This window comes from Phasianus colchicus, chromosome Z (genome assembly GCF_987193195.1).
Source record: "Phasianus colchicus chromosome Z, bPhaCol1.hap1.1, whole genome shotgun sequence".
Taxonomy (NCBI): Eukaryota; Metazoa; Chordata; class Aves; order Galliformes; family Phasianidae; genus Phasianus; species Phasianus colchicus.
The window spans coordinates 35,318,832-35,331,001 of NC_143476.1; the positions used below are offsets into that span (position 1 = coordinate 35,318,832).

Consider the following 12,170-nt stretch of genomic DNA (forward strand, 5'->3'; position numbering starts at 1 on the left):
ACCACTTTTTTTTTTTTTTTTTTTTTACTTCTGTATCTCTACATGTATGAGTTCAGGAAAAGACCATCAAAATTAGTTTTAAAAAAGGTGAAATTAAGAAAGCTCATGGCATCTTAAACAAAAATGTACATGCTCTGTTTCAAAGTTCCAGCGCAAACATCCAATCTTTCAAAAAATTACTCTTCCTTTAAAGACAGAAGTGTGAGTGAAGAAGTGTCAGCCACCTGTTAATTAATGGTAAACAAAAATCTCTTTCTGGTGGCTGCCCAGAGGGCTACCCCATGGCAAACACAGAATAGGGATTGTTGCAAATTATTGCAGTATTAACCAGAGATTTTTAGGGAAGGGTCAAACTTCTCACTGCACATCGGAGACGTGTTTTGGCTACAGGCAGCACTATGTATTTCCTCTAAACAAAAATATTCTGTAGCATTATCAAAATGGTTTGGAACAGTCAGACAATCACTCAAAGCTGAAAGCTTCCTTACAATTCAAGGTAAAATTAAGGTATGTGGATTCCTTCTTATCAGAACGTTAACCTGAGTTATACACACAAAAAGGAAACATTTAAAGGTTCTTGCAACTTGTCACCAGACTACAGACTTAGTACAGAGAAGAATGTGTTAACCCCCCACAAAATGTACAAGATAGAAAGATGTAGAGAACATCAGATCTTCCAAATCTTATCATTTGTCCAGTCTTGAGTCTTGCCAACTCTACCAAGAGAAGAAACCAGGAATAAAAACAAAACAACAACAACAAAAAAAGCATTTTTTTCAATCAGGTCTATAGTTCCAGAACCACATTAATGGCCTTGTTGCGCCAGGATAAGTTTAGATTGGTTATCAGGAAACACTTCTTTACAGAAAGGGTTGATAAGCACTGGAATAGGCTCCCCAGGGAGGTGGTTGAGTCACCATTCCTGGATGTGTTTAAAAACCATTTTAGTGTTCAGAGACATGATTTAATAGTATGGTTAGGTCATGGCTGGGGACTATAATGTTTGGGTGTCTTTTGCAACCTGAGTGATTCTGTGATTCTATAATCTATTCAGAGAGGGAGAAGAATCCAGCCTGATTCTGTAGTGAACAATGTTTTCCATAGATTTCCATGGGATCACTCATTCCTACGCCTGCAGGCTGCCTGGAAGGTTGGAGATTGCCTGTCAAAAGGCTGTAGAGGTCTGTCCTGTCTACATATTGTTTGGGCCCAAGGTAAATTCCTCCCTCCTCAGATCACGGCAGGTTGTCTTCCTCAGGGGCGTCATTCTGTTTAGATGGTACAAAACCCTACACACATCTATAAAGGCAACAGGAAGAAGCCGAAAAAGGCATTGCTTACCAGATCGCAATCAGTAGATTGGAATCAGAGCACTACCCTTAGAACCAGCTTCTTTTTAAAGAAGAGGTGGGCAAGAGGTTTATAGGACAGTTCACATGCTTTTTGAGCTTCAATACCTCACAAGCAGGGCATAATCTGAATTCACAGATTTGAAGAACAGATGGTGTCTCAATCAATAAAAGAACACAGATAATGATCTTTCTGCCTAACACAAGGTCAAGCTAGTGATATCAGTAGCTCATGGGCTAGTCTTGAGACTTTTGCACCATGCGTAAGATGTGTAGCAAGAAGGAAAATCGAAGGAAACTTCTAGACTCCACAGCTTTCCTTCTTTCTGACCCATCTGCTTTCTTGGATGGTTATTCTTTTCTTTGTTGTTGTAGTTTTGATTTGTTTTATAAATAGTAATACTTTCAGCTCAGCAATCCATATTGGTTTATTTTGCCTGTGACAAACAATTGTCATCTTTATAGGTTACCTCTTTATAACAATGCTTTGCAGAAATCATACTGAGTTCTTCTAAAGACACTCCTTTATACACACACTCCCTGACATGTGTGCATGCACACAGCACCTCTTGTTAGTGCTAGAGATGTTTTCTTCATTTATACTTGACTACTCTGTCTCAGTCACTGAATTTAGATGGTTTTCTCTGAAGAATATTTCCTACCCTTCCTTATTTTTCACCAAAATATTTTTAGTTCTGGTAACCTTTGAAGTCATTTTCATTCATTTTGGAAGTCAAAGCACTACGTTTTTCACCATTTCTCAGTATTTAAATTCTGATCCTGAAAATATAATCACTTCCACAATAATAAGATTAAACACAACTACTATCTTAAAATAAGAAAATATTTTTACTTTGGGAAGGAATTAGAAGTGTTTGCAAACCTTACCTGTGAACAAAGTCAGGTGTCTGGTTGCTACGGTGCCTAGAGTGAACCAACACTGTTAGAATATGCACAAAAGTTCAGGCTTGACTTCCAGTAGAAATGTAGTGCAACTTTGTGAGTGGATGGTGGTAAAGGACTTGGTACACCCATAAGGGCAGCGTTGTTTGCAACTGTGAAAAAGTACACTGTTACTGCAAAGCTGATCAAAGATCAGTTTTAGTTGGTCTTTTAATGGGGAAGCTATACACACTCAGCAACATCAGATTTGAAAGGAAAAACAAATCTGATCAAAGCAACATTTGCTGATGAGTCAAGTCCCGGCTTTGATGAGCAAGTATGTGTACCACAAAATATATAACATGAGCATTAGCATTCCAAACACATGCTTTTATTTCTGACACAACATTGTGAACTGTAATCCAGATAGCAACTTAATAAAAGCGATAAAGGCTTGGTTTCATTCCTCCTGCACAGGCTGAGACAGCATAGAAGCTTTACCACAGATTCAGCATCCCAGCCTCTTCTTGCAACATCAGGGACATACGTTCTTTCTCAATTTTCAGGACTCATAGTTAATTTACATAGTTCACAAGTTTTCAGACATTTATATGTTTTTGGAAGGGTAAAAATAGTCATGCATACTACAAGGCACTATGTGATTAATTACTTTCACTTCTGTTTTTGTTTTCTTAAAGTGAATATAGGAAAACAATTCAGATTTTGTGATTTAGGGAAGGCACCTGGACAAGGCAACTCTCTGAGAGTTGCATCTTCCAAGTAAATGAAGTTTACAGGAAAAACTCCATCTTATGAAAGAATGTTTCAAATAAATGACTTAGCTTTTCATATTTGGGGGCAGATTTCAAATGCAGCTTTGCAGCACAGGGAGTACAGAGACTGTAATGTATGCCATGTCCTTTCACAAGATTTCTGTCAACTATGACAGAACAGCTGCACAAACAAGCCAACATTCTGGTCCTTCTGTTACATCAGGAATAAGGTGATGAAGGTACAGCTAAGATGACAGAGGTTGTTCTAGTTAACTTTTTTTGAAGACTGAAAAGAAGAAATTCATCTCTGTGCTTTAGAAACTTAAAGCCTGGAAAAAACATTTCCGTTAATTGGACAAAGACAGAAACATAGCTAGATACTATCAAAGTTAATACAAACAGAAAAGTAATCCAGACCAGAGATTTTATTATAGCATGTGCATTACAAGATTAATCTTTGTGGCAAAATTGCACCAAGGTAATCCTTACAAATTAATTTCAGGAAACAAAGAGCCGTGTCTCACCTAGAGGAAGATGTCCACAATCAATGGGATAATATTTTCAAAGATTTTCCATTGCCTTATCTTTCTCATTTTTCAGATGCAAAGATACGTGTATGATTTGGTGACAGAGGCATGCTTACTAATGCAGCAGCCTTCACGGATACTTGACCTGACACAGAAAGATGCATGTCCCAGGAGGCCTGGGGGCCTCAGACCTGGACACAGAACTCCAGATAGGGCCCCTGCCAAAGGCATCCAGCACAAGAATGCAGAGCTGGTGGAAAGGGTCCACAAAAGAAGCCATGAAGACGGTGAGAGGGCTGGAGCTCCTCTCCTACAAAGAAAGGCTGAGGGAGCTGGATTTGTTTAGCTTGGAGAAGGCTCCAGGGAGATCACACTGGGCCCTTCTAATATTTGAAAGGAGCTTCTAAGCAGGAGGGGACCCAACCTCTACCCTGGCTGATAGGGACAAGACAAGGAGGAACGACTTTAAACGAAAAGACAGGAAATTTATGTTAGATATTAAGAAGAAATTCTTCACTCAGAGGGTATGAAGCACTGGAACAGGCTGCTCAGAGAAGCTGTGGGTGCCCCATCCCTGGAGGCATTTCAAGGCCAGGTCCCAGGATGGGGCCCCAGGCTGCCTGGTGTGGTGGAGGGAAACGAGCCCAGAGCAGGGGGCTAGACTGTATGCTGTAAGGTCCCTTCCAACCTATGTTATTCTATAATTCTATGAGTCATTCCACTGAAGTCTACATACATACTACCAGTTCATTCTTTAGTTGTTTTTTTAATGGGGAAGCTATTCACACTCAGCAACACCAGATTTGAAAGGAAAAACAGAGCAAATTCTTCAAACAAAAACCTCATTTATTCCGCTGCAGAGAGCTTCCATGCCATCCACACAAGTTAGATGTTTCCAATTTGACAGTGTGAAAGTGATAAATGGAAAATGTCCTCTGAACTATAAAAAAAAGAAATCCACAAAAACTGAAGACAAAAACAAAAGAACAAGGACAAGGAAGGAACTGAGATCCACTACCTTTTTTTTTGTTGTTGTTTTAAAAAAAAAAAAGCATCCCCTAAGAACACTGCAGACTGCCCCAGTGGTGCCAGTTAGAGTAAGTGAAGGAGGCTGGGTGGTCAGCATAAGCAGCAAGTTTCAGATTCCAGTGGAAAGAATCAACCAATGTAGATCCTATGGAAATCATTGGCACCAAAGGCAGCATTACACTTTGGGCACTTACGCTGCCGGGTGTCATAGCGTGTTTTCACACACTCAAAACAGAAGACATGAAAACACTTTGTTAGGACAGCATCCTTTTTGCGCATGTTACAGCATGGACAGGTCAGGCGGGCCTGGAAGATGGAAACATTACAGTTAGGGCCTGCTGCATTGTGGCAGTTAAAAGTATGTTAAAAGATGAGTAAAGATTAGGTCTTTCAACTTCTGCTAAGGGAAGGGTGCTTTTTTCAATGCAAAACAAGTCTACAGTGCCAGAGTTCAGATAAGAAATGTCAAATACTCGGAAGTGTGACTACAAAGCCTTCTGACTAAAGGAAAATTCAAGAGAGAAGTGTAGACAGCTACTCACCTTGTAATCCTTGATTTCTTCCATCAATATCTCATCACAATTGGGAACCATGTCAGGCTTCTTAGTGGTTTCCAGCTTCCTGCGTAATCTTGAAATGTCTTCCTGCACAAAAACAAAGAGACCAAATAAATGAGCAATGTCTTCTTTACACAGCTTCTTCAAGAAAGAAACAGAACTAGCACCTAACTGTGCATCTAGCTATATCACTATCTATACTTTTATCCCAAGAGGCATACCTATCATCTGGTGCTACTTGTATTGTCGGTTTCAGGTCTTGGCCACTGAAAATAGTCAAGACTTTATCAAGCAGAAACACAAGTAAATGGACAAAAAAAGTATTAACCAGGGAACGGTGAGGAAATTAATGTAGTTGAAACCTACTCTGACTTCAGTGCACAAAGAGCAGATAACAAATGAAACATATTGAAGGATTGTGCATGGGGAGAATACCTCAGCCCTTTTGAAGTTGAACATCTCTTTCTCTCTAGTTACTCTGCTTTCCACTATCTCATCCTGGAAATCATGTAGCTTCTTCTGAGCCAGTTCTAGCTGTGTTTTCAAATCATCCGCAAGCTGGGCTGCATCCATAGCCTGAAAAAAAGTAAACCATCACAGAATTAACACACACGAAAGAAGTTCTAGTGATTTCTGGTCCCTCTATCTGTAAATTCAAGACTGCTCACAAAACATTTCTATAGCTACTGGAGATGAATTTTTTTTCAAGTCTGCTTTTGGTAGTTTCAAAATGAAGAAAAATCATTCCCTAAACATTACTCAAGCAGCAAGATATCTTTCTGCCCACAAGCTCTAATAATTTAGCTTGAACTCTCCTCTTTAACAGAGACAACTTGTTACATAACTTTGCATCTCACTTGGAAAACATAAATGCCCCCTCAAATTCCCTGTTAGTATTTTTAGCTTTCCATTTCCACTTTTTCTATTGAATCTAGAAGCAGATCCACAGAAGTTAGATAAAACTGCAAGATAAAGCTTTTTTGTATGGGTGGTTTTTGTGGTTTTTTTTTTGTCATTTTCTTTCCAGAGCCATTCTCTTACCATTTTCTATTCCTGCACTAACAAATCTATTAGCTGAGTTCTCTGAGAACCCAGAACATGACTGCACTGAATTCCCCTATCTCTTCTTCAAAACGATGCTTCTGCTTTCCTCTCTACCTGTTTTGATGTAATCCCCGTATTTCTACTACAGCCTTGTTAACAATGGCTGGATCAACCATGACACTCAGTTTTAGCCTACAGACCAACTTCATTTAGGTATCTTACACATTTAAGAAATGTTTTCACATTCCCTAATCACAATTTTCATTTACTGACCTCATCTTTCCTATGAATGCTTTAACTGATCTCAGTTAACACCTGGCTGCTGCCTCTTTTTCCCTAAGTTCCCCTACCTAATCAAGACTTTCACAGGAACAATTACACCTTACTTATCTTTATAAAAGTAAAAATTACTCTGTGACACTCAAATTAGCACACTCTTCATTGCTCCTCAGCCTTCTCATATACTAGTTCCCAAGCAGGGAATATCAGGTTCCATAATGTCAATGAGACCCTGGAGATTCCCAAAAGACAACAATTCTGTCTCCAAAAAGAACCATTCACCTTGCGTTTGTTCATTTCCAGGGCCTGTGTTCTGAGACCAAGTTCTTTCTCGCCTGTTCCAATACTGCTTTGCAGCAAGTGTTCCTTCTCTTCCAGCTTACGTACAACCTGCAGCTGAGCATCCACCTTTGGAAAAGGAGAGAGAAGACACAGAAGGACTGAAATGAATGCTCTACAGGTCTTCAGAGTTGTCCTTAAAACTACATGCAAAAATTATCCCTGCCTTCTCATCACTATCTCTTTATCTTCCCTTTTTCATCTTGGATACAGATACACTGGCACACCTAACAGATATTTAGATCTCTCTAGTGAATGCTTTAAAAATCTAGCAAACACCTGCAACAAAGATTCATCTTTTCATCTTAGTGGGTGGCTTACAGAATTGCTGCTAGACAGTAAGCAGTTCTACTCTGGTTCCAAATACAGCAGAACACATATGTGGAAGAACTGTAACTACAGGAAAGTGGTTCACTGCTTCCTTCCACTTGCTCTTCATAACAATGAACCCGCAGGACAGCTCATACTCATACAACAGTTTCTTACTGAGACAGATGCCTTGAAGTTCAATGTGGAATACTTCAGCTGATGTGAGGAACATTTCCTTCTGTTCTAATTCTGACTGAGATAGAAGTAGTTTTCTTTAAAGTGACTTACATAGCACTGTATTTTGAATTTCTGGCCAAAATAGTGTTGATAACAAATCCAGATTTTAGTTTTTGACAAAAAGTACTTAAACAGCAGCAAGGCTTCTCTGCATCTCATGTTATCTCACTCTCACCAGCATAGACATGGGGTGCACAAGAAGCTGTGAAAGGGCACAGCTGGAACTACTGTCCTAAGCTGAACAAATAGATATTCCATACTGTATGATGTTATGCTCAGTAATGAAATCTGAGGAAAGAAGGATGACTAGGAGAACATGTTCAGAGTTACGTTGTTAGTCTTCCCAGATGAACAGTATGTAGCCCTGCTTTCCTACAAGTGGCTAAACATTTATCTGCTAACATCAAGTAGTGAAATAATTTTGTGCTTCTCTTTCCCCTGCAACTTTTGCTTTACTTAGTACATTGCCATTCTCTCAACTCACGGACATTCCTACTTTTGCCCCTCTCTCCCCTGTTCTACTGGGGGAAGACAGACAAGCAGCTGTATGGGTCTTCACTACCTACCAGGGTTAACTTGCAATAATTTCACCCTCCCATGAGTTTGACTGTCCTCTTTCCTTCTCTCAAGTTACCTGTGTCTTCAATGTCAAAACTTGATCTGCCAGCTCCTCCTTCTCTTCTTTCAGCAGCTTGTGAATCTGGTTGGACTTGATGCGTTCTGACATCAGCTTGAAGTTGGCATCATCTTTCTCCCGTAGCTGCTGCATCAGCCGTATGTTCTGCTCCTGCATGTCTTCAAAGGCTTGGCCTGTGACATCCATTTCTGACAGCAGAGCCTCCTCTTCCTGCAAGAGAATCATAGGTTCTGGCAGAGCTGTTTCCTGTACCACTACGATTATCCTGGATATTGTACAGAGACACCAAAACTAACACAGATCAAGGAAAATCCATCAGTCTCTAGGGTCCGAATTATAAATTGGAGAAGAGAGGCTCATCTTCTTAGAAACTCACAGATGCTCTCTTATCTGGTGGGAAAAATCAGCTGCAGTCATTGCCAGAGCTGAGCAGAAACTACCTACCAACTTCAGGCAGCTACTTAAACAGCTGTCATAAACTAGGCTAATTAATGCCCTAGGTTGACAACTCAACAGCTTCCAATTAAAAAGCTGTCAAGCCCTTTATACTCATGGTGCTTCATCATTAAAGGAGTAAGTGACAAGATAGTGTAACTGTGTACTATAAGGGAAAGAATTTAAATTCTAAAAAGGAACACATCAAATTACTCACTTGCCTTGCCTGTACTCAGGTCAGTCCTTCCCTGTTAACATTAGATTATGTCCTTTTTTGTGGAAGAAGGTATATCACAGCACCACACAAATGTATTAATTATAGAACTGTACATATACAAATAATATTAAAAACAAATGTCACCCACCCTCCCCCTGTGCTTTCCACCTACGCTTTGTGAACAGCTAAGTTTTCCTACCACTTCTGCCATGAACTTTGTCATAGTTGCTGTTGAGATTTCCTTTTTCCCCCTTCAATACATAAGGACAAATATCACACATCTTTGAAACATATGGCAACAGAAGTTCTGTCTCCATAGCAGTAAACTAAAGACACTTATTTCCCAAATGCACAAGCTATGACAGAAGTTACTAGAAACTTACCTGTTTAGCCATAGCTAACTTCTTCTGTAAATACTCAATCTGCTCTTCTACTGCTCGGATCTTCCGAAGAGCATCCTCATCAGCCATCTTTTTACTCTCCTTTTTCTCCTTGTCTTCCAATTCTTTCACTCTCTGCCTTAGTTCTTCCAGCTTAAGAAAAGACAAGACAAAAATGACACTAAATACAAGAATTGTGGCCTGAGCTTTGTCAACTGCTTGTTTTCCCCACAATTCTTCAAAACATCAGAAAAACCACCTTCTAAGCATGGGAAAATAAAATCCATTTCATCTCAACATGACACTGTAGTACTGGCAGACAGACCATAAGCATGAGCTCTAAGATTATAAGATTAAGAACTTTATTTCAAAACCTTGGGAAATTCAACACCTTTATGAAAATAATGACAATTGTTTCTAGCACTTGTATACATATGTAAGGCTATGTGGAAGAAGAACATCTGCTCCTTTAAAGGCATCTAGTCAAGCATCTTTTTCAATGCAAAAAGGGGAAACAAAAAAAAGAAGAAACCATCATACAGAGACACAAAGCTGATTGACAAAACAAGGAAACCAAACCTGGTAGTCATGCTAATTGCTAAGGGAATGTGAGAACATTAAATCCAAGAAGATTAACTGTCTGGGGACCCTGCCAACTAGGAAACTAAGGTGGAAATAAAAGGAAGAGGCCAGAAACAAGAAACACAGAGGCACTGACCTGAGAAAACAGACATGCATAAAATAACAACAAGCCAACCTTGTCTGTCACACTAATTGTAAGGCTTTCAAAAAACTAGAGGTGCTACTTCCAGGAAGACTAAGTTGGGTTTTGCAAAGGAAAAGACGTTAGCTCAGAAGGGGCTTGAGCTAAAAAGACTATAGAAATCAGAGTTTGGAACACCACTGAGCACTGGGAAGGGGAGCAAGACTAACAAAGGGGTGTATAGACAGAAAAGACTTAGTTTTGCATGAAATCAGGCTGATCAGCACAGACATCAGGCGGACTGTTGCAGTCTGGCCTATCTTCTTACAGTATCTCCACGTATCTTTTTCTTAACTGTCTCTCTGCGATTTCACTATCCAAGCCACAGGTATGTGTGCTGCAAGGACTAAGTGCCAACTTTTGGTAAGACAATTTGTGAATTGAGTAGGAGGCCTGGGATTCTGGCAGAAGTGCCAGACTGACAGAAGGACTGCGCTAGTACTGGAGGGATCTGCTAAGATGTGCACACTTGTGAAATTGGACAGAGCTGTGTGTATGTGCGTGCACTTTCTACAGTGAATTTTTACCCCTACCACGTGAAGAAGATGTAGGAGCTTGTCTTTTCATGTTAATGTTTTGAGTCTTATAAGTAAGTCTTATAATCTTAGAGCTCCATTGCTGAAGGCAGCAGCTTGTCCATGGCAATCTGCTTGACTGCCCATGTCTGTGTCTTGTATTCTCTGTGCGTGTCCCTGAAACACGTGCTTAGCATCACTACTGCTGGGCCTGCACTCAGGAAAGCAGCAGCCATATCTCTCAGCCTAAGCTGAGACTCTATGTCTCTGGCCTCTAATAGCACACCTAACTCTATCTTCAGGTCCTTCTAGATTTTTAATGATGTAAGGCTAATCTACATATAATAGAAATGAAAAGCTAAAAACAGCTTTGAACAACCAACCTCCTTTAACACCAACGACTAAAACACAGCCCTTCAAGAGGATATATCAACATCTCTTTTCAGCTTCAAACCACTTCAGCCTCTATAGTGAGTGACAAATGTGAGAAGAGAAATAACCTCTCATTTTGACAACAAAGGCACAACAGTTCAGGTACAGAGTATCTGAAAAGAAGTTTTAAGGAGAATGTGATTGAGGAAAAAATGGCAAGAGAAACAAGCTTTACCTCTGCTTTTGCCTTCTTCTCAGCTGCCATGAGCTGCACTTTGTCTCTCTGCTCTTTGGGGGCAGAACGGTACATATCTAACAACAGTTTCATCTCCTTCTGGCTCTCCTGGGCCTTCCTGTAAACACAGAGATAGAGAACTGTGAGAACAGAGCAGAAAAGCTACATTATCACATATTTAACAATATTCTCTCCGTATTCCACACTGCAGCTAGGTAGAGTCTTCTTCCATGGCTCATTTCACTCTAGTAAGTGCAAGTCAAAAGCTGCAAAGAACGGGTTCAGGCACATATGGATTGAAAAGCTAACGGAACACAGAGGGTGAAGGAAGTATGCATCCTAAAAATAAGCAACAGCTGTCTGTCTCTGCTTTGGCACTGATCTAAGAAGAGGACACCACTGTGCCCTTCATTAGTAACATGTTGCTGTAGAGTTTTACACAATTGTAGTGACTACAAGTACATAGTACTTGACAAGTAGAATGAAATTCTTGGTTTGGTTTTAAAGCTTCATGATATTCTGAGTGAAATGTTACTATGCTGTCCAGAACATAATCAGACAGAAGCTGTTAGAAACTTCTAATTTCAGGACAAATTACCTAAGAGCTGCAAGTGATCTATACAAACACCTGAGTTAGGGCATAACTCACACAAGAAACGGAGAAACAGCAACTCTTACTTGAGCTCAGCCTTCAACTGCTTGATCACCTCAGCCTCCTTCTTTCTTCCATCTTCATGCTTCCCTTTCTCCTTCTCTTTGGACTCTCTCTCCTTCTCAGATTCCTTCTGTTTCTGTTTTTCTCGTTCTCGCTCTTTTTCTTTCTCTTTCTCTCTCTCCCTCTCTTTCTCTTTTTCCTTTTCTCGTTCCCTCTCTCTCTCTCTCCTTTCTCGCTCCCGTTCCTCTTCATCTCGCCTGGTTTTAACCTCACTAGCTTCTTCAGAAGCAGCTTTGGGAGCAGATGCTTGGGTAGAAGAATCATCAGGCTCCTGTTTGATCTCTGGAGGCTCCTCCTTTGTGTCTTCAGTGCTGGACTGGGATTGCAGAAGAGCACTACCACTACGAGAGCGGATCTGTCATGGAACAGCAACAGAGAAGACAGAGACGGAAATAAGATATTAACTTATCAGCCAGAAATTTGTATGAGAGTTATCTGCCTATACTAGTCTTCCCAAACTCCATTTGCATGTTTCCTCTGACATTGCTAACACTGTTCACAGAGCTCTATAAAGCTACAAAAGAAAGACAATTAATCTGTTAAGTGAAAAGGAGGAGAGCATGGAACTCTATCAGA

General features: G+C 40.2%; 1 protein-coding gene across 7 annotated transcripts in view; it reads right to left on the minus strand.

Moving 5' to 3' along the window:
- RNF20 (ring finger protein 20) overlaps positions 1-12,170 on the minus strand; it is a 41,691-nt gene that overhangs the window by 11,072 nt on the left and 18,449 nt on the right. For 6 of the 7 annotated variants that reach the window (XM_031610402.2, XM_031610406.2, XM_031610408.2 and 3 more), the window contains 8 exons: positions 11,558-11,949; positions 10,880-10,997; positions 8,998-9,147; positions 7,960-8,172; positions 6,723-6,848; positions 5,553-5,693; positions 5,103-5,204; positions 2,601-4,866 (listed from right to left, as the gene is read on the minus strand). In XM_031610402.2, the coding sequence (XP_031466262.2) occupies positions 4,690-4,866; positions 5,103-5,204; positions 5,553-5,693; positions 6,723-6,848; positions 7,960-8,172; positions 8,998-9,147; positions 10,880-10,997; positions 11,558-11,949 (1,419 nt within the window). In that variant the 3' untranslated portion in view covers positions 2,601-4,689. Of the gene's footprint in view, positions 1-2,600; positions 4,867-5,102; positions 5,205-5,552; positions 5,694-6,722; positions 6,849-7,959; positions 8,173-8,997; positions 9,148-10,879; positions 10,998-11,557; positions 11,950-12,170 lie in introns of those variants that run through there. The other variant, XM_031610404.2, reaches the window with a different exon arrangement.